The sequence below is a fragment of the Colias croceus genome, chromosome Z (assembly GCF_905220415.1).
Source record: "Colias croceus chromosome Z, ilColCroc2.1".
Taxonomy (NCBI): Eukaryota; Metazoa; Arthropoda; class Insecta; order Lepidoptera; family Pieridae; genus Colias; species Colias croceus.
In genome coordinates this window covers 14027923-14050990 of record NC_059568.1, presented here as the reverse complement: position 1 = coordinate 14050990, position 23068 = coordinate 14027923, and the positions used below count along the sequence as shown (strand labels likewise).

Below are 23068 nucleotides of genomic sequence, written 5' to 3'. Positions count from 1 at the left end.
CGAGTTTATTTTTGAAAATAATGAACGGTGACATACAAAATAAAAAACATCGATGAGCTGCGCTAATGGGAGATAAAAAACAACTAATGTTGGCACTCTACCGCTGGCGGGCGTTAACTAAAAACGAGAAAAACACCACCACAATCGACGTGTTTACAAACATGGCGCAAATACCACATAAAATTGAATATCATTGAATGCAGAAAATAATGAGAGATTTAATGAACGCACGCCAGCGTGGAACAATAGCATGAGCACTACTAGGGTAGGGTACAAAGGGCGCACAGGGGTGTTCCGTACGAGGAGGTGGGCGCTGTGCCGCCTGCAGGAGCCCGTGGTGGAGCAGAGCGAGCACCGAATGCGATGCCCGCCCGCCGGCGCCACCTCGTCTAGCCACAGCGACTGAACACCATGGATAAGTGAGCATTGCTTTTCATTGGTACTTGTTACTTATCATATATGTGATTACCTATTGCAAATGTGATATGGGCCTTCTACACAATAGGTGTTAGAGCGGCCGTATACGGGCGGCTCGAGCAGTTAACGGCTGAGCAACGTAAACGGACTGCTCGAACGGTCCGTCGTTGACTGCTCGAGCTATCGCTACAAACCGCGCAGTTGACGGCTCGAATCGGTCGCGACTGAATTTCTTAGGCCAACGCTGCCCATTGTGTAGAGGGTCCAATAGATTTATTCTTCGACATGAGCTTTTCATGTTGTACTGACTGTGGTCTAATGTCAATGTTATATGCGATTGAGGTTTCGTGTTTTAAACCATTTTGTCATGACCTTCTTTTCATGCAGTACCGTGGTTTATAACCAATGTCAAATGTGGTGGATGTTTCGAATTGATGTCGTCAATGAAAACCATTATAACATGAGCTTTTTCATCATGTTGTAATGTGGTCTAATATCAATATTAAATAAATGTGATTTGTTGATGTTGCGTGTTTGAACCATGTTGACATAATTTCTTCGTGTTGCGTCGTGTGTTTCGTATTTGTGACCATAAGGTGTGGATACATTCTTTAAAGAAACAAATTCATGGCTCTTCTTGATTGAGATTTAAAATGCTTGAGGTTGGGAGGATAGATAATCAATGCAGTTACTGCTGTTTTGCATTAACTTTTGAATTGATAATTCATAAGCATTCATAGGAATAGTGAAGATTACTCATAAATAAATATTGTTGTGTAGCACGACGTATATAAAGTTGTCATACACAGTAAAACTTAAAAAAATAAAATATGAAGTGATGAGGATATCCAAAAGGAAACAATCGTTACACAAGATTTAGAGGATTATTCTGCTACATAACAAGGGCTTCCTATGATAACCTTGAAACATTGTTTCTACAAAAAAATAGTCTACACGAGACGTAATACCCTAATCTTTGATATCGTAAACTTGTCAAAAAGTCGATAACGTCGATAATTTATCATTATTTTTCACACACCTTGTAAATAGTATTATTTTGGCGTTTTAGACATAAAATTACAATGTTTTATCGCGTTTAATGTGCAAAAGTATTGTGATAACAATACACCATGGTGATAAGACGTCACCATAGGGAGATACCACTAACTTCCCTAAACAAGAACAAAATTTAAACGTAATAATATTACTATCTTGTAAAAAGGCAAAATCTATTTCGATAACTATTTTTCAATGAAATATTTTATATCTGATTTAAAAATCATGTTTTCAGTGACCTACAGATATAAAACTATCATAGTAAAGAGGATCTATAAATCTATATATTACCTGTAAACTGGTGTAAGAGGAATGTTTGCGGGCACTTATAGAGAACCTGAACCTTTCGTCGTGTACGTGCTTGTGACGTAGCAGCAGAGAGCGCATAACCACTGGCTTGTCGTCTTCTTCTATCAACCCTTCTGTGACCATGCTCTCCACCACCCTGGGGAAATATTCAATAATTTACTTTTCGAAATTTTCTGCTTTATTATTTGACTTACAATTATGCCATTTTCAGATTTCTCTGCGCTATAATATCAGTTTGAATTTACTTCAGGTCAAAAATGTTTTAAGAAAATTGCATTCATCAGTCACATTTTGAGACTTCACAAGTATACCTTTGTCTTTACCTACATCTAAAATCTATTCATTGATTCTCAATGAATAGATTGAGAGATGAATAGATTCTCATTGATCTATCAATTTGATTTGGGTTCGTATATTTCATGTCATCCCTCCTTACCTATAAGCGACTCCAGGCAGATCCTTCTCCTCCAGGTCCAGAAGCACCACTCCCGTCTCCAGGCATCGTCTCAAGTTGAGCAACGAGTGGAAGGACAGCGAGGCCACGTGCGGCTTGCCCCAGCGGGCCGAGCCCTCCTCCACGTCCTCCTCGTACTTGATCCACCGAGCGGTCTCCTTCCACTCGGCGTCCCCATCCTCAGTCGCCAACAACTCGTCCAGTTGCACGAACACCTGCATAACAGACATATCGAACGGTACTGCCAAATTACTTCCTCAAATACCTTTTATAAAACGGCACATATCTCGTGATTTTAAAAATTTATCACCACCTATCGCTACCTGTTGATATGGCAAGAATGTTCAGCCTATCGAATTCACAATGTTAGATAATACGACGCAACCGCTGTGAATTATTTCCTAATTCCTTACCGCGTGCGGGCTGTGGTCGTACATTTTCTTATACGCAGAGTCTGCCAGGAACGCGTGGACCTTGTCGCCGCCATCTCTCCTGCTGAGGTGCACTGTTGTAGGCTGTTGGACAAATTATTTCGTTCAATGCCGCGTTGGAATAAATTCTACCTGAAGTAGAGTACCAAATATTTGCAGAGCATTATTATCACGCGTGTACGTGACAAGATTCATCCAGGGAGGTTTAAGCCCGCCGCTTCCCTGGCCTCGTGTGAATAAATAGCTACAACGCAAAGAAAGAAAAGGTTTTTTTTTCCAGAAATCTCTTCTGACCTTAACCTGTTTTACTTTCTTATAATATCAATTATGGTTTTGACATTTCTTTTCAGGTCCTTTCTTTTCAGGTTTCAGGTAATTTATTAACTTTGAAGTCAATTTCAATTAATTTACGGTTCAATTATATATTCAATTTAATACCCTAATAACATTCAATCGCAAGCATCCCTACAAGGAGCTTAAATAATTGCCAATAGGCTTAGGTACTCACCCTTGGCATCACCTTATGCCGTCGCATACCCCTCGGGTCGTCACTGCGATGGCTCCGCAAGTCATCCTGGTCTGCTTCTGGTAGCGTTTCCTCAGTTGGCACAGTTGACACGCGCCGCTCGCCCGTCGGGAAGCCCAGCAAGGGCACCCCCCTCCCCCCCTCTTGTAGCGAGAACTTACGCGATTTGTGCGGGTGTAAGTGACGGCTGTGTGAAAATAATGTAGTATGTATTAAAATTAGATTTTGGTAGACGAGTTTCAAGTAATGATATGCCAAAAAAAGTGTATAAAATAAATAAGTGATGCTAGGATTAAACGTAAGATTCATAAGGTATCGAAGCTATACTACTCCCTTCATGCAATACCAAGCAATAGTATAGATAATAAATGGTATTATAATATTTAAACAATTTCGAAATTAGCAACAAAAAGTATATTTTTAAACAAATTGTAGGTATAAATAAAGGTGATCCAGTCCAAGGCAATAATATCCTCCAGCTGAGAGCAAATGGGTATCGCCCACGGGAGTTGATACGGAAATCGCAATTGTTTACTTCATTAACTAAATGAAATGTATAAACAGTATTCTAGAGCATTCGAAAAAATTCAACGCTCAATATTTGCTTTGTGTTCGCTTTTGGAAAAGAGTTTGTGAATAATTTATTCACATTGAACGCAGTTACCACTTTGTCGGCGTTATAATGAGATAGTTACTTAGTACAAAATGAAATAAAGTCGTAAAGAAATGTAGGAAATATAAAATGGTTCTTATCAGTGGCGTAGCTATCATATGGCCAGGTGGTGCAGTGCACCAGGGCCCCGGAGCTCAGGGGGCCCTCAAACCTCAGCTTTGAAAAAAAAAAATTAATATATTTTGGATCAGCGATAAGCTCACGTGCTTGACGGTAGTGAGACCAATTCCGCACATCCATCCATCTGGCACCAAATTTCTGCTAGAACTCATTTGCTAAAAAAAATTCCGATGACAAAATATGTATTCGATACCGGTTGCAGCACAACGGTAACCGTATAATCTATGATAGCTCTCAACATGATCGACAACAAAAAATAACAACGTTATTCTGAAGTCAAATTCAAATTGACAAATGAGCTACTTCACGGAAAAAAAAAACAGTTAAATATCGCAGTGTAAACTGCTTAAACAACGGGGTACCCTGTGGGGTACCCACTTCATTTTACAGTGGAACAGAGAATTTTCCTGTCCAAACTGAGATTTTAACAGTTACACTGGATTGTTTACAGTTCGATACACTAAATTCATCAATGTTTCCAGTAAAATAGTGTTAAACTGTCAAAATTAGATGACATCTCCGATTTTCATACTGTTCGCAGCTGCAACGGTTACAGTGTTACAGTATAATTGACTACCCTCTCAAACACCAACGGCCTGTGATCAGTTTCAGAAGAAATATTGCGATATAATTGGACCCAATTTCTCGCTCTAATTTCTTAATGTATATCATCTGATTCTCCCTCAATTGATGGAGACGTGGTCAATTCGCCAGCTTTGCAAAGAAATTATAACAAAATTTGGCGTGTGACCTTACGGAAGTGTATACAGCGATGCTTACTTCCGCGGCAGCAGAAAGATCTTTCAGTAAACTGAAGATTATAAAAATTATTTAAGAAACAGCATATTTTGACCAGATCGCCTCCGACATTTATCGTTAATTATTGCAATAGAAAATGAGGCGGCATCAAACTTGGATTTGAGTGAAATTATAGACGAATTCGCAAAAATTAAAGCGAGCAAGAGATTGTGAATTGGGCGGGGAATTCTGTTAAAAATCGTTTTTTCCATTAATTAATCACATCTGTATAATAAATATTCTATATTGTCATGTGCGTCGTTGTTTATTTATTCCCTTTTTCTTCTATTAAACCTTCTATTAAACACATGGAGAGTCTAATAGAGACGACGTATGGATTTAGCCTAACTACTAGAGATAAGTTCACTTACTGTTTTCTATTCTTATTCTTATCAATAATTTTGAAGGCAAATATACGTTCAAACTACGCGGAAAGAGGGGAGGAGGAGGGCCCGATTCTTTCCCTATGCACCAGGGCCCTTGTCCCCCTAGCTACGCCACTGGTTCTTATAAATCGATAACATCATACTTGGAAATAGTTCACTTAAATGTTAAATCTATACAATTTTCTATGATTGAAGCATGTATAATGTACATGTCGTGGCCAAATCGTACATTTGCTCATTTCATGAAATTGCCAACATAGTTTGATCATATCGTTAAATCGTCAACGTTTCACGGTTTGGTCATCGACATTTGGCCAGATCGTATAAAATATCTTAGAGAGTCCATAAAACATTAAAAAATTCAGAATATTTTAAGTACTTGTTTATTGTCATTTAAGTTAGTGCAGCGGTAGCGCCGGCGAATACCAGAAGCGAATGGTTTTTTCAATAGAAAACAGTTAGGTAAGGTTAGGTTAGACTTTAATAAACAACGCACGAGCCGAGCGAGCAAAGGGAGCGTGCCGCGGCAGCGGCCGGCGAGTGCCAGAAGCGAATCGCTTTTTAAAATAGAAACAAAAATGGTCGCATTTCGTGAAACGGCCATCCACGATTGGCCAGATCGACGATCTGGCCAAATTTGGATGACCAAATCGTGAAACGTCGACGATTTAACGATCTGGCCAAACTAAATTGGCCATTTCATGAAATGAGCATTTGCTCATCTACGATATGGCCACGACATATATATCACAAGATACATATCTACCATATCAACTAATACGTAAAAAATATTTACAAAAAATTTGGAATGTGAAAAAAACACTAAGCTTTTAACAACTTATTCGGTGTTAGAAAAAACGTACCCACGACCAGACAGGTTATTTTTTATACCAAACATACACTTGGAGCCATATTTTGTTTAAACTGTTATTCAATAATAATTTCTTCTTAATGATAGTTTGTGCTATTTCAATCGTTGAATATTATTTATAATCCTTTTCTATATTATAATACAATTTTGTAAAATCAACCACACAGCGGTTTATTTGGGATAAATACAATAACATTAAAATTGATATTCCATTAGTCACGCATCACTATAATTAAGTATTGAACAGTCGAACTAATGTTACGTTAAATTATGCTAAATCCTAGTGTTTTAATATAAAATCAGTTTATTTCACAATAACATCAATGTTTTCGTAAAATAAATAATAATATTAGAAACATAAAACAATGGTCGCCGACTCAACCGCATGACGAATGTGTGAAATAAACATTTTTGGCTCTTCTTTTTGGCGCTCAATCAAAATATGTTACGCTTTTTAGACAATACAAAAAATGTGATGGAAAAATATCAATAATTTATTTAGCGTTGTACTTATTTGTGAAATATAAGTGGATTATCAAAAAAGCTTTCGGCATTATTATGGCATTGAAGATTTTTTTCTTAGATGTGACCTTTAACTCTATTTTCTAATACATTATTCAGAAAGCTCTGACAGCACGCAAAAAATCTGGCCCTTGAAACGTTATGATGTAGGTTGAGTCTATTTATTACTGATATTAATACTTTTTTTTTTCATGTACCTAATTGCTTATTTTGTCCAATAACATCAAAGATTCGAATGAGACATTTATCTCCAATTAATTGAATATTCGTAAAAAAAACATTTTCCTCCAATTCAAGGAATCTAAAGAATCGGAAAATCGTTATATTTGTCGTACGCCGTGAACTTGAACCTGACCGACATTTGGAGCGAAGTTCAGGGAATTTGGGGCGTTTCGTTCAGCCACAAGTGGCCGCGCTACAAGTGAGAAACACAACTTTATATTGCTTGTTATTTACAACTAAATAATATATGATATTTAAAGCAATTTAGTTATCTGTATCTGTATAAACTGTGTAAATAGACGTAAGCTGGAAGAGACTATTCTCCACAACACAGGGAATCCTAGTGTGGAGATTAGTGCATTGTATTATCTACCAAATGTTTATGTAATAATAAAGATTTTTGTATTTTTTGTATTTTTTTTGTATCTACATAGTACATACTATCGTCTTAGTTTGAAGTGTCGGGGTAGTAATATTTTTTGTTTTTGTTATTGTGCAGTTAATTTTATAATAATAATTATGACTATTATCCTAATACCAGTGGAGACGAGTCCAAAGCCAACAATTATTAAAAGCTGTTCAATCGATCTTGAGTTATAAGTAGTGTAACTAACATAACTTTATAAATATAAATAGATAATATTATTATCTAAACCTAATGTTGAAAATGGTCACGGTCACACTAAAAACGGCAGTTTGCCCTCTTATTTAATCTCCATAGTTACGTTTATTTAGTGGAGTAAAAACAAATGGCGAGTTCTTTACACTCCTCGTGTTCCTTAATTAATTTATACGCAATGTTTATTTACGGTAGACCTATAAACTTACCTAGGTGTAGAACAGGTTTTTACAACATGTATTTCTTTGAATGTAAATCTAATTATAAAGAGTTATTTTGTATGTTTATCTAAATATTGAAGGTTACCCGATCTATATTTTACAATAATAGTTAGCTTTTTCAATGCTTTGAAGTTCGTTTTTTTAGTAATTGAATAAAACATTTTTTCTGTATTTATACAAACACCATGTAAGTAGGTACATAACTAGGTACCTACCTACTTACTACTTTTCGTTACGCAAATAAATAATTTTATTTGGTTTGCTTTCATCCCAATTCCGACCATTAAAAATACATTGACATGTAAGAATTATAAGAAAACTAGCGGTTCGCCCCGACTTCGCCCGTGGTACCTACATGTTTACGTTTTTTTTCATAAAAACTATCCTATCTCTCAAGTTGGATCGGACTACACATGGTGTGCGAATTTTATTATAAACGGTTAAGTGGTTTAGGAGTCCATTGAGGACAAACATTGTGACCAGTGACGGATTAAGACTACTAGATGCCCTAAGCAATCCATGCCTGTGGGCCCCCCTATCCGTATGTCAACTAGAATCGGTCTTTAAACCTTTACCGCCTAAAAACATTAGTTTTAAGGTTTTTGTAAAATGATGAGATGTAACGTACTTTAGAAGTGAAGTAGGTGCGACAATAATAAAAACCAAAGCATAATTTATTTATTTATTGAAATGCGCCTTGCGGCTTTTCCGAGCATTGAATTCACGCAAGATAGTATTAACGTCTAACGTTTTTAACATATCGGACTCTATGTACAATATCGATAAATTATCGAGCCTTTCTTTTATCATCTTTGTCCTTTTTCATTTTTTAATATTTTTAATTTTGAAAAAGAACGTTCCGTTGAGCAATTTGTAATCTTAAGCGATAAAAATATACGCATAGCCCGGTCAATTTAAACCAAAAAATGAGGGTGAAGTTACATAACGTCCCAACAAGCTGAATTTCTGTGAAGTTGTTCAAAACATAATTATAAACAATGTCTAAAAGTTCCCCATCATTCCCCTGTAAGGACAAAAAATTATTCAAGGTTAAAGGTCATAAAAATGAGTTTTTCGCGATTTTCAGCAAAACGGTAATGTTGTGAACGGTACCGGTAATAGGTAGTTGTTATCGTCATAATATGCACGTTTCCACGCCACCTATGAGGTAGTGTACTTAACGCGTTTTTTTAACGATGTTTTTTTAACAACTTTTATAACTTTTTGAATCGTTAAATATCTCAGAAACGGTGGCTCGTAGAAAAAAAGTATTAATACATTTTTTATAGATAATTTTATGATCTATAATTTTTGTCTGAGGTGCTTTTCTGATAAAACTTACCGTTTTGCTGAAAATCGCGAAAAACTCATTTTTTTTACCTTTGACCTTGAATAATTTTTTTTTCCTTACAGGGGAATGATGGGGAACTCTTAGACATTGTTTATAATTATGTTTTCAACAACTTCACAGAAATTCAGCCTGTTGGGACATTATACATAATATAACTTCGAATGTTTAAATTGCCCGGACTACGCAGGGCTGTTTCCACATTAGGGAAAGCTGATTCAATCTTATCATCATGTATTATTTTATATACAATGTGCGTGAGTTTGATGTAAACTTGTGCGAGCCGAATCACTGGGTCTGAAACTTATTTTACTTATGACATATCTTAAAAACACACCGTTTCTAAGACTTCCCAACGTTTACAATGATAAATTCTCATCTGTTGACATTTTCCACTTATCTCGCGCTAAATTTAAAACTGCGATCCTTGATTTGATTAATTTAGAATATAACAAATAATTTGCATACCTAGTTACACTATATCTACTAATATCAATATACTCCCTCATAGACACTCTCATTCACCCACTCACACCCACACACACACACACACACACACACACACATACACGTACATACACATACTTGTTTAGGGTTGAAATTTGCTTTTTAATTATAAAAACCAATTCCAATTTGTATAATTTTAAGTACTTTAAACACTGTTTCTATAATTTCTTTGTTTTTGTCACTTACGTTGAACTGATAATGGTGTACCTTGTTATTGGCGTACTTAATTATTAATTTACTATTTCTTGTATTATAAGCTGTAAGGTACCTTTTTATAAATAAAATAAATAAATAAATAAATAAATGAATGAAACTGTTGAATTTCTGTTATTAATTCGGTGTTAAGGTCTTCTGGATATGTGTTTACTAGATTTGTACTGTGCTGACTGTAATCTGCAGTTTGATTGAGACACATAATTTTATCGGCATCGGGTATTTTATTCAAGAATGAGAAGTTGTCTGCTGTTTCTTTGTATATTTTTACTCAAAAAACACAATTACTCAAAAAACAAAACATTTGATTGAAACAGATTTGCGGAGGCGCCAGGCTTGGGGCCCGCGGGGAGGGAGTGGTTTGTGATTGGCTGATCGCAATTCCGGGGCATTCGAATTGTCGAATGCACTAGCGGGTGCGAGTGGGCAAACGGGAGTGGGGTTATGACTCTAGGTCGGACTCTATGTCAACTTAAAACGCGCGAATTTTCAAATTAGTCCTAGAAACTTTTTTTTGGTGTGGTTTTTGGTGACGTGAGAGTGAGACGTGATGCCCTAAGGACGGATTTTTTTTGTGCTTCTTCTGGTGCCCCCTCAGACGTGATGCCCTAAGCAATTGCTTAATTTGATTAAGGGTTAATCCGTCACTGATTGTGACACGAGATTTACCTATATATATTAAGATATTCATTTATTCTTTTCGCTCTTTATAATCTATTCATAATATACAAATTTTTATATTCATGCAGTTTTCTTTAAATAGGTTTTTCTTCAATATCGTATCTATGTAAAAATATATATTGATATAAAACCGTATTTATCGTCCTTTTCTGAAATCGATATCGGCTATCTTTTGTTATAATATTATATTATCATACAATCTCACGTATATCTTGTATAAACGTCACATAAAATTAATATTATTCTCCAAGTATATTGCAACCGTTTAGGTACAAACACGTGCTTGAAAATCCTCATCAATTTGGCGCACGCAAATGCCCTGATAATAATTTCATCGATATAACTCACAAAAAAGTTGATTCACGTTTAAAATTTATCAACTCACTGATAATCATAATATAAGAAACAAGTGATAACTGCGTAAAAAACAACGACTTCAAACTTGCACTTGCAACTTTTACAAATACAGACAAAAATGCCCATAAAATAAAAACTACTGGGCCTATCCGAATAAAATTTTTATGGGACCAATTCGACACCATCCCGCATCGAACAAAAAAACCTCTGAGTAATCGGTGTACATACATAAAAAAAACATACCGCCCGAATTGATACCCTCCTCCTTTTTTTGAAGTCGGTTAATGATACGTATATTTATCAGACTAAAGAGCTTAATAATGCAAAATATACGTAGGGGGATATACGTAATTATAATAGCATATTGCTTTTTTTGTTAAAATAAAATACTTAGTTTTATAGACATACTCGCTCATATTGTAAATCAGAGCGTATGATCTTGTACGAGTATGGACTCATGGACCCTATTCTATAGTGAGTGTTTACAATAAATTGAAAAGAACTGCTGAGTAACGAAGCATTGATAAGAACACAAGTTAACAGTTAATATCCAACATCTCGAAGGTTCGTATAAAATTATAAACGTCTTGACCCAGTATAACTGCAAGGGCAGATGCAGTAACCACGAAGTGTTATTATGGTAGGTGGCCGGAACGCTGCAGACATTCAGTCAAGCATAACACTCTATTTACTACGGTATAATTGATTCATATTTCTAACTGTATCAAATCTACTGTTTCGTTGATTGGTAGCTATAGCTATCTATAGGTAAGTAATTTATCCCACCAAAAACATAAATGTAAAAATTGGAGCCGAGTTCAATCGTTGACTTAATTTGCCAAAAAAAGAAATGAGATCTAAATGTGTGCCAAGTTCTGCAGACAGTCCAGAAATTTATTTACAAAGATGTATTAAGTTCTTAGGTTGACTGAAAACTCAATTGTTTTATTTTCCCTTAGAGAACAATGTTTATTCCAAAATATAACTCTTTTTTAATTTGAATAATATAATTATTTTCACAAAGCAAACAACTAATGACCTAGAACCCCATAATTTGATGAGGCTAGTTTTACATACTGTTTATATTTTGTGAGGTTCTAAAAACTAGCCTCATCAAATTATGGGGTTCAATAGGTCATTAGTTGTTTGCTTTGTGAAAATAATTATATTATTCAAATTAAAAAAGTGATATTTTGGAATAAACATTGTTCTCTAAGGAAAAATAAAACAATTGAGTTTTCAGTCAACCTAAGAACTTAATACATCTTTGTAAATAAATTTCTGGACTGTCTGCAGAACTTGGCACACATTTAGATCTCATTTCTTTTTTTGGCAAATTAAGTCAACGACTGAACTCGGCTCCAATTTTTACATTTATGTTTTTGGTGGGATATCATTACTTTTTGTACAGAAAATTACTCTGCAAATTTGATTTACTTTATAAATATAATACTTTTTATATACGATTTTTTTTTCTTGCGGTTTCTCTGTATGGTTTGTTTAGTATTATTTTCTATATTTTCTTGTATGTTATGAATGTCAGCGCACATTGCCCCGTCATTATCTGCAATTTTTTAAACTCGTTTTCTGTTTAAAAGATTACATGATTTTCTAAACATCCAGCGTGAATTTGTACACACACTATTACCAAGATGCAAAGATCGTTGTAGAAGAATCGTCGCCTTACTCATGACGTTACGGTATTGCCATGACGCGATCTTGAAATTTTACTCTAAACGCGCCTAAAGATGTTTCACTCATATTAATATTACGAAAATTAAATCATTTCTACCTTCGACGAAGCCTTCTTCCATTACACCATTTATGGTAATTATTTTTGCTTGCTTGTATTGGCTGAACATGTTTGTGCTTTATTAATATAATTGTATCACCATTGAATACCATGTTTAAAGCAAAATAAAGATTTTATATATTTATTTATTTATTAACACTGAAATTAAAACTAAACTAAACACTCATAAATAAAGAATAAATAAATGTGAATATGTAAAATTATATATTATTTTTAACTGTATGAGCAATAAAGGCAATATTTTTATTAAAATTTTCTTTTATTTTACGTTTAATAACAGTTTTGAATAAAGAAATCATGCAATCGAAGTAATCCGCCCAAGCGAATACTAGCGCGAGTGAGTGTGATGTCAGAGGCGCATCGAATCTACAGATGTTTCGTACTAAAATATGTAAACTTCAATAATCTATATCTCAGTCATTTATTGATGGATTTCAAAATTTTTTTCGGCCACTGATTAGTTTTGATCTATTTTTTAAGACTAGTAAGGTGAAAATACTATTTTCTTTTTTTTTAAACTTTTCCATTTTTCCATACAAACAAAATTTATGTCATTGAAAAAAAAATTAAATACAAATAAATTCAGTATTTTCTGATTTTTTCCTTTGTACACTCACTATTACCTAGTTGATTACAAAATTTGAACTTTCTAGGTCATCTGGAAGTGGGTTAGGTTTTGTATATGTCTATAAGTCAGTCAGTCTTAAAAATTGCGATTTTTGGATATTAATATCTACGCAACTGTTTAATCTGTATTTATGAAATTTAAGGTTCTTGTTTATCTTGAGGTCCTCTTGATATGTACCAAATTTGGTTTATATAACTTAAATAGTTTTTGAGTTATAAGGGGGTGAAAAGTGGCTCGAAATGGTTCGTGTAAATATACACACGGCTGCTGCTCGTCAGTTCTCTTCGCTTGAACTCGGCTTGACACGCTGCCGCGTGTCTAGATATCAAGGGGTTTGATTATGGTGAGTAAAATCTATGTTTTAAATAATTTTATAATATAAAAAGAAACAAAACATTCGTCTATGAAAACTGCCTAATAATATCATTCTCAGTCGGTCCGCATGGGCGGTGTATGTCCCATGCGATATCTCTAGCCTCATACTATGAAATGAACTAACTCATGCATGACTATTTATATATTATGTATAAACTGGTGTCTCTAATGTTCATTCATTCCATGAGAGCGTGGCTACGTCGTGCGGCGCACTCACCGCTTGTGCGTTACCTCCGAAGCGCGGCTGTATGTCACTGGCATATCTCAAAAACCACTGAAATACCTCGTTCCGTGAATATTCAAGGGCACAGAACATCTCCCAAATGTATGGCAAGCGAAAAAAACGTTTGACACTATTCGAACAGACTCGGGACAATGCCAATATCACGAGTTTCTGTTTCACTCTATTTTCGTCCCACCACTGATGTTCTCAGGTGACTTCCGTATCGACCATTTTAACGATAACTTTGCCAACTTTTACACGTAATTATTTTGTCATAAATTTGTATAGAATGTATAATACGCACAGTGTATACTGTATAATATGATGTTACGTAAAGTCCAATAGAGTAACATTTATGCGTAGTCTAAGTTTGTAATATATATATTTGAAAGTATAATCTTATCAGTTATCAGTCTAGAATTTTAACATGTTAGAAATAATTATATCTTTCAATGAACACTAACTCGAAACATCAATTTTCATTTCACTTTTGTTATCGGTAGGTATACATATTATAGTCCAAGAAAGAAGAAATTGAAATAATGTAAAACAAAATAAAAATACATTTAAAGCACCTTGAAGAGAATTTCCTTAATTAACGCACGCGCAATCTTGAAGGAAACAAACACATATTGTTATTTATTGCAAGATAAAATTAAAATATCGGTTTCGCATTGACACATTGACACCATTTTTGGTGTGCTATCTGAATTATCAAACTGCCATTGCTTTATTTGTGTTGTCTCTCAGTATTAGCTAGAAGGGCTACGGGTGCTTTTCTTCCAATAATGTGCGAGGATTTGTAGCGAGGAATGCGTGCGAGATATGTTTATTAGTTCTAGAATTTTGAGTAATAGAAGCCATTTCAACGCATTCTTGCACCGCACATTTCTCTCGCACAATTATATACGTAGATGGAAAAGCACCCTAATAGTTAACGCGGACTTGGTGCCATTGCATGTGGTTTTATACTCACTGGTGTCTCTGTGCCCGTCGCTCCTCGCTCGCGTCGTCCAGAGGCTCCATGTCCTCGTCTTCCCCGTCGAACTGCACGTGGCGGTCGTCCTCCCTGTGGCGCTCGTCGATCACCGAACCCGACCCTGACAGTCCTCCCGACATCTGCGTATAAAAACTAGTTTAAAGTACCTCTCCACTCATGTATCACTAAATTCATTAGAAATATTGTTTAAAACGAATTCTGTATTCATATTGAAATTATGTGAGCGTGAATAATTATGCATGAAAAGTATTTTCATTATTTATTCAAATGTACTGTATTGTGATACCGAAAAACGCACAGAATATTTCGACCACATCCAATTATTATCTTATGGTTCACTAGTTTATTTTATGAATGGTTGATGTAATTGTTCAAAAGTTTCTTTCTATAATTTATTTGGACCAATTAACAATTACAATTAAATTATAAAACAAAGGACATTTAAAGAGAACTCGTTGGAACACGTAACCGTTCTTGACGGTTAATTCGGTATGTTTCGTACTGATCAGTAATTTTGCATGCCGCGCATTTTTTATACATCTGACAGACGCAACGTAACTTATATTTCCGTGGCTAGCGAGTCGTTCAATTCGGAGACAGGCACAGAACAACTAAAGCACGGCTGATATAAAAGCATATTGTCCTTGAGGTAGTGGTCGATCGATAGGAGTAGCATGCTTGTTATTTTACACACTAACAGAGAAGTCCTTTAATTTCATGTTCATAACAATTTTGGTGAATTGCTATCGACCGGCCGTGAATACCTGTTGCCAATTGTAAGGTGCTGTTACCGGAGTGCTCATGTTTTGGTTAGAATTTGACGGTTAGATTACATTTGAACTTTTTGCCTAATATGCCTTAATTTTCAGACCTTAAGCTATTTTGGACAGATAATATAATTTGGAAAATTTGGATGCATGTTAGTTACATGTCATGCTGGAACGATTGCACGAATGTGGATGATATTGTAGAGGTAGAGTAGTTTTAAGTTTGGAATAGCGCACAAGCCTGGCTAAGCAAAATAAATGTTAAGCTAATAGGATAGCTAAGCAACATTTGGAGCTACTTCTATTTTAATTACATTCTCCTTGTAGTAAAAGATAACGATCATAATATCCGAAATATTGTCAATTATTTTATGTACTGTTTTTTTTTTCAATTAGTTACCTAATTGATTATGTGTATTCAATTACCTTCTTATTTACTTCAACTATAATATTATTATATTAAATTACATGTTGACAATAACACGCTATTAGGTTTCCTATAGTCTTATAACCACAGACTTAACCTTTAAGACGTTTTAAAATTTAAACTCTTAGAAGATCAGAGTTCAGGACAATATACGTCGTAATTTATGCATTATTTAGACTGTGCATAATTAGGGGTTCAACAATATGCACTGTTCATATAAAAAATCACTTTAAAATATTGTTTAACAAAAACAAAACCGCCTTCAAATGGTCAGAAATAAACAAAATTTTAAAAGGACCAACCGTAGATACTAGATTTAAATAATAAAAAAATCCTCAAAATCGGTTAACTCAGACAAAATTAATGAGGTACCAAAGCCAAAACAATATAGTCCAATATTGAGAACCTCTTCCTTTTCAAAAGGCAATGTTTTTTAAAAATATTGTACCTGCTCTAATGTATAGATACACGTGTTTGTAAACAAACTGTTACGTCCTGGCCGATCGATGGATTATTAAATTTTTGCGTAATCTCTTTTTATGCCCCTAAGTTATAAGGGCGTTCAGGCGCAACGATTGCAGGGTCAAATTGTAGGTAGATTTAAAAGTAAGCTGACGTATATATCTGCAGTCAATAATTATTATTATTAGGTGTTTTAACATTTAAAAAAGTGTTTCTTTATTTTTTTATTCATGTTAAAGAAAAATTTGGTGTAGCGTTGTGGGTATAGAGAGGTGCGGGTAGATTTTTAATGAGCGAAGTCTTCACGGAAAACATAATATTGTACCAAAGTCACTTCATTGGACGCGATTATATTTTATCAGTATAAGCATATTTTCATACTTATATACAGAAGTACAGAACTATGAACGAAGCTATATGTACAGTGTACAATCTTCGTGTTGGTGATTTATCAATGTCATACCTAAGAGCTAGCGCGCAAGAGCAACTTTTGTCTTCTCAACTATTTTGTCTCTCCCATCAATTGTATGGGGAGTTGTGTCGCTACGTGCGCGCACTTTCATAGTAGCCCATGGGTGGGAGAGACAAAATAGTTGCGGAGACAAAGTTGCTCTTGCGCGCTAGCTCTTATGCTTGAAGTGAAACGCTCAAGCTGGAAAGTCTTGCTACTGTTTACCCACTGTTACATTTTATATATTATCTAAAACTGCTGAAATATTTGAAAGTGGACATTAATTTTATTGGTTTTATAATAAAAATAATCGAATATACTGTTTATACCTACTCATTTCGTTTTGATGACTACAACTTTTACAGATAAATGCTATTCAGTCAGTCAGTGCATCTATCTGATTGCGTTTTCGTTATAGCCTTAATTCCAAGAGTTCAGAAAATAAAATTAAATATCTACTAGCAACAACATAACATATCATTTGATAACAAATTTCTTTCTTTTCCTTCGCCGCGCATGCCGCGACATTTTCGGTTATCGCATTTACATTTCAGCGGGCGGGAAACAAAATACTACGGTCTATGGATTTAGGTACACCGTCGCCGTGCAAAAACGCAATGAGTCTCGGTTAATTCCATTTAGCGGGGTCAGCCAGATCGCGTAGAGCGCTGATTTCATTGGCGATGTAGCTACGGTGTGTTCTGTTGCGTTTTATAACTTAATTTCTATTTCATGTTCATTTTAGGATAGGCTTTCTAGCCGGAAGCTGTTGTTTAGTAGTATATTTTGCTCTATCATAATATAATATAGGAGATAAAACTTTAGAACTCTAGCCTCTACATCTCTGATCTTTATTGATTGTTTTAGTTGATCAATTTTAACAAGCTTTTAAGTATCAAATCACAGAGAAAATGGATCTTTTATACAAGTGATAACTGCGTTAAAAACAACCGACTTCAAACTTGCACTTGCAAAATTTACAAATACCTACAGACAAAAATGCTCATAAAATAAAAACTACTGGGCCTATCCGAATAAAATTTTTATGGGACCAATTCGACACCATCCCGCATCGAACAAAAAAAGAATCACGTAAATCGGTTCAGAAACCTCGGAGTAATCGGTGTACATACATAAAAAAAAAAAATATACCGGCCGAATTGATAACCTCCTCCTTTTTTTTGAAGTCGGTTAAAAAATGAAGCATCTTTATTATTAAGGAATTGAATATTACAAGCTAGATCCCTTCGGTTTATAATAAGGTATCCCCGTCCATTTAAATGAACTGGTCCACTAATAGTAGTACAGTAGCTAATAGGTGTAAGCAATTTTATATTGCAAATTGCAATATTTTCTTTTAAGAAGACTATTTCCCAACAACTCAAGGAAGAGTCTTTCGTATAGTGTAAATTTTGAATACTCACGTGAGCGTCTGATCCGCTAAGATGGTTGGCACTCAATGGAGATAACTCTGAACTGCTGGTCACGTCTGGAACAAAAGAGATGCTTAGGTTTTGCACAAAAAGAAAATACTAAAATATCTGACAAAATATTGTTTCTTCAATTTTAAACTCTCCTGGTTCAATCAATTAATATTATGTTATTCAAGAAAAAAAAAGTTTATTTTTCGTTCGTCACGTTCAGTTTGCGTTGCAATCACGCACTTAAATAATAATAATTAATTAATTGTACTTTAAATTTATACTAAATATAGGTAAAGAATGCTATTGATATCGGGGACAACCTCCGGGCAGATCAACATGCTCTTGGAGATATCGAGAAATTCCAATAGTGCCATGTTTTTGAAAGTACTGAGAAGACGTATACCTACTTCAAAAGAAGAAGGATATTCAAAAATAAAATATCATACTATTATTATAATTAATGCCAAAGTTTGTGAGCATGTACTGTTTTGTGTTTGTTACTCTTTAGCTCATATATTAGGTTTATTGAAATTTGGCACACATATGGAGAACTTGGATCAACACATAGTATAGGTTTTATCCCGAAAATTCCACAGAAACTGGAACTATGCGAGCTTTTCTTTGAAAACGCGGTCGGAAAGCTAGTACCTACCTACCCAAATAAAATCATTTATCGAAACCCAAGCTGCTGAAATGCTAATAATCTTTATATACAAATATTTACAACATTAAAATTACACAATTATAATATTTATGGAGTAAATATCGAACATAACCATGTTATGTTATAACGAGCCTTGCATCAATGCATTTCGATTTTATAAATTTCATTCCACACTTCAATTATTAGTGCCTATCACAATCGACTATTGTAATAAGACATTAGATAGGTCGCTCAATCAATATTGTACAAAGGCATAATCTCCATTGTAATGTAATGGCATAAGAAATAGTAGGAAATTTGCAAACTGGATAACATAATATGCAAATGGGAAATATTCAAAATATAATATATAATATTGCCGTAAACTTAACCACATTTTTTAAAATAAAATAGAACAAAAACTTAATTTCTATAAAAAAGAGCGGATGTGCCCAAGCACACGTGTCAGAAGTGAAACTTTTATGGCAAGATTAAAAAATACAAAATCATCGCCTTACAAAAAAAAGTTTATTTTTTACATGACGTGACAGTATTGCCATGACGCGAACTTGAAATTTTTCAACGCGCCTAAAAATGTTCCACATCAAAAGTGAAATTTTCAAAACGATACAAGAAATAGACAGAAAATGATAGGTACTTTGCTTGCAATGCTACTAGGCGAACGATCGCGCATTAATTAATATCTAGCTAAATATTGGGAGAAAAACGACGACACATTTTCTAATACTGGTATCAAGGTATGATGTATTTAATAAGTATTTTTTCCAGTGTGGGGAAAGTCATAGCGCTAGTCGATGACCACCTCTATCACTACTAAGTACTATCTTTTGGCTCTGTCCCATTTTCCACACTGGATTGAAAACTGCTTTAGGACATCATGGCATCCCCCCAGAAACTATTTACTTTCTAACCTCTTTTATCCCTTCTGTGCTTCGCTCATTTAAAGAACATTAAAGATAGGGTTGTACATTAATCGTTTGTCTAACAGCATCATTTAACGGGGTCTTGTCGAGACACTTCTATTACTTAAGATGGCCGTTACTAAAATAGATTGTAATCTATGCAGCTACAAGGACTTATTGTAATTATTCACTGTCCTTTGATACCTAATAAGAAATTCCCTATAGAAAGTCATCTAGAACTTGACAGCAGATGTCTTGTATATTTTCAAATAAATTAACTACGCAGTGAGCTCGATTCTATTGTCGCATCGCAGCTTCAAACACCGTTGAAGCACGGTTGAGGCGCTCAAGCAAATAAATCATAGAAATGAGATATTAAATATAAATACGTCTATTGAAATAGTCTTCTTATTTATCAATTTGCTTTTTATAAAACTTCAAGAAGCCAATATTTTCTTCAATAGGTTTAAAAATTATATCTAATGCCTTTCATAAAATGGATCGCTCCTTCTTAAAAGTAATATTAAGTTCATGTTTAAATCAGTAGCATTTTATACTTTTATAGAGCTATGTGAAGCATGTTATCGCTCAACTTCGAATACCTAACTGCTAGTGTGCACACGGCAGTATGGAAGCCGTGTGTAAATCCAGATGTAGGCAATCTAAATAATTCCCCATGCACACTAAAATACAATGGGTCACGGAGTAATTAATGCAAATCAATACTGCAACTGTAAATCTGTTTTGCTTTGTCTAACAAATATGAGGACGGAATTAACAACTTTCATATTTGGCAGCTATTATATATATCCATATGTTTTCACGCACATTTCATTCCGAAGAACATGTTTGAAATGTTTTATTAACATCTCTCTCAGTGAATCAAAATGTTTCGTAAATAAATGAAATTTATAATAATGTAAATATGAACATATTGATAGCAACACGAATGTAATAACATGTTATCTTCTCTAGGATTGCTTTTAAATATAACGAGAAACGTGTTTATTTAATGCAAACATGAATTTCAATCCGATACTGTAAAATTTGGTAAAATATTAATAGTTTTTACAACAACTTCTTAAATAACGAGTTTTTCTATCGTGATCTTTCTATAATATAAAAATGAATCCCGAAATGTGTTGGTAAGCGCATAACTCGAGAACGGCTGAACCGATTTCGATAATTCTTTTTTTATTATATTCCTTGAAGTACGAGGATGGTTCTTATGTAGAGAAAACGTTAATATGTACCACGGGCGAAGCCGGGGAGGACCGCTAGTAATATATAATTATTTTAAAATAGACGACCACGTATCTAGACACGCGGCAGCGTGTCAAGCCGAGTTCAAGCGAAGAGAACTGGCGAGCAGCAGCCGTGTGTATATTTACACGAACCATTTCCAGCCACTTTTCACCCCCTTATAACTCGAAAACTATTTAAGTTAAATAAACCAAATTTGGTACATATCAAGAGGACCTCAAGATAAACAAGAAACTTAAATTTCATAAATACAGATTAAACAGTTGCGTAGATATTAATATCCAAAAATCGCAATTTTTAAGACTGACTGACTTATAGACATATACAAAACCTAACCCACTTCCAGATGACCTAGAAAGTTCAAATTTTGTAATCAACTAGGTAATAGTGAGTGTACAAAGGAAAAAATCAGAAAATACTGAATTTATCTGTATTTAATTTTTTTTTCAATGACATAAATTTTGTTTGTATGGAAAAATGGAAAAGTTTAAAAAAATAGAAAATATTATATTCACCTTACTAGTCTTAAAAAATAGATCAAAACTAGTCAGTGGCCGAAAAAAATTTTGAAATCCATCAATAAATGACTGAGATATAGATTATTGAAGTTTACATATTTTAGCGCGAAACATCTGTAGATTCGATGCGCCTCTGACATCACACTCACTCGCGCTAGTATCGCTAGGGCGGATTACTTCGATTGCATGATTTCTTTATTCAAAACTGTTATTAAACGTAAAATAAAAGAAAATTGTAATAAAAATATTGCTCATACAGTTAAAAATAATATATAATTTTACATATTCACATTTATTTATTCTTTATTTATGAGAGTTTAGTTTAGTTTTAATTTCAGTGTAATGGAAGAAGGCTTCGTCGAAGGTCGAAATGATTTAATTTGCGTAATATTAATATGAGTGAAACATCTATAAGCGCGTTTAGAGTAAAATTTCAAGATCGCGTCATAGCAATACCGTAACGTCATGGAGTAAGGCGACGATTCTTCTACAACGATCTTTGCATCTTGGTAATAGTGTGTGTACAAATTCACGCTGGATGTTTAGAAAATCATGTATTCTTTTAAACAGAAAACGAGTCTAACTCAGCCCCCGGAATCACAGACACAATAGAAAATCTATTGTGTCGTGGCCCGATCGGGCCGCTCGGGGCTCAATGGGTTTAAAAAAATGCAGATAATGACGGGGCAATGTGCGCTGACATTCATAATATACAAGAAAATATAGAAAATAATACTAAACAAACCATACAGAGAAACCGCAAGAAAAAATAATAAAAATCGTATAAAAAAAGTATTATATTCATAAAGTAAATCAAATTTGCAGAGTAATTTTCTGTACAAAAAGTAATGATATCCCACCTAAAACATAAATGTAAAAACTGGAGCCGAGTTCAATCGTTGACTTAATTTGCCAAAAAAAGAAATGAGATCTAAATGTGTGCCAAGTTCTGCAGACCGCCCAGAAATTTATTTACAAGGATGTATTAAGTTCTTAGGTTGACTGAAAACTCAATTGTTTTATTTTCCCTTAGAGAACAATGTTTATTCCAAAATATAACTTTTTTAATTTGAATAATATAATTATTTTCACAAAGCAAACAACTAATGACCTATTGAACCCCATAATTTGATGAGGCTAGTTTTACATACTGTTTATATTTTGTGAGGTTCTAAAAACTAGCCTCATCAAATTATGGGGTTCAATAGGTCATTAGTTGTTTGCTTTGTGAAAATAATTATATTATTCAAATTAAAAAAGTTATATTTTGGAATAAACATTGTTCTCTAAGGGAAAATAAAACAATTGAGTTTTCAGTCAACCTAAGAACTTAATACATCCTTGTAAATAAATTTCTGGGCGGTCTGCAGAACTTGGCACACATTTAGATCTCATTTCTTTTTTTGGCAAATTAAGTCAA

The 23068-nt window shown here is 34.3% G+C and overlaps 1 protein-coding gene across 4 annotated transcripts in view; it reads right to left on the bottom strand.

Moving 5' to 3' along the window:
- Nucleotides 1-23068, bottom strand: part of LOC123705546 (anion exchange protein 2) — a 108724-nt gene that overhangs the window by 12314 nt on the left and 73342 nt on the right. The window contains exons 3-9 of one of the 4 annotated variants that reach the window (XM_045654376.1): nucleotides 18302-18366; nucleotides 14747-14889; nucleotides 3176-3380; nucleotides 2650-2751; nucleotides 2219-2451; nucleotides 1765-1918; nucleotides 286-402 (exon numbers count right to left, since the gene is read on the bottom strand). In XM_045654376.1, the coding sequence (XP_045510332.1) occupies nucleotides 286-402; nucleotides 1765-1918; nucleotides 2219-2451; nucleotides 2650-2751; nucleotides 3176-3380; nucleotides 14747-14889; nucleotides 18302-18366 (1019 nt within the window). Of the gene's footprint in view, nucleotides 1-285; nucleotides 403-1764; nucleotides 1919-2218; nucleotides 2452-2649; nucleotides 2752-3175; nucleotides 3381-13764; nucleotides 13935-14746; nucleotides 14890-18301; nucleotides 18367-23068 lie in introns of those variants that run through there. The other 3 variants (XM_045654377.1, XM_045654378.1, XM_045654379.1) reach the window with 3 other exon arrangements.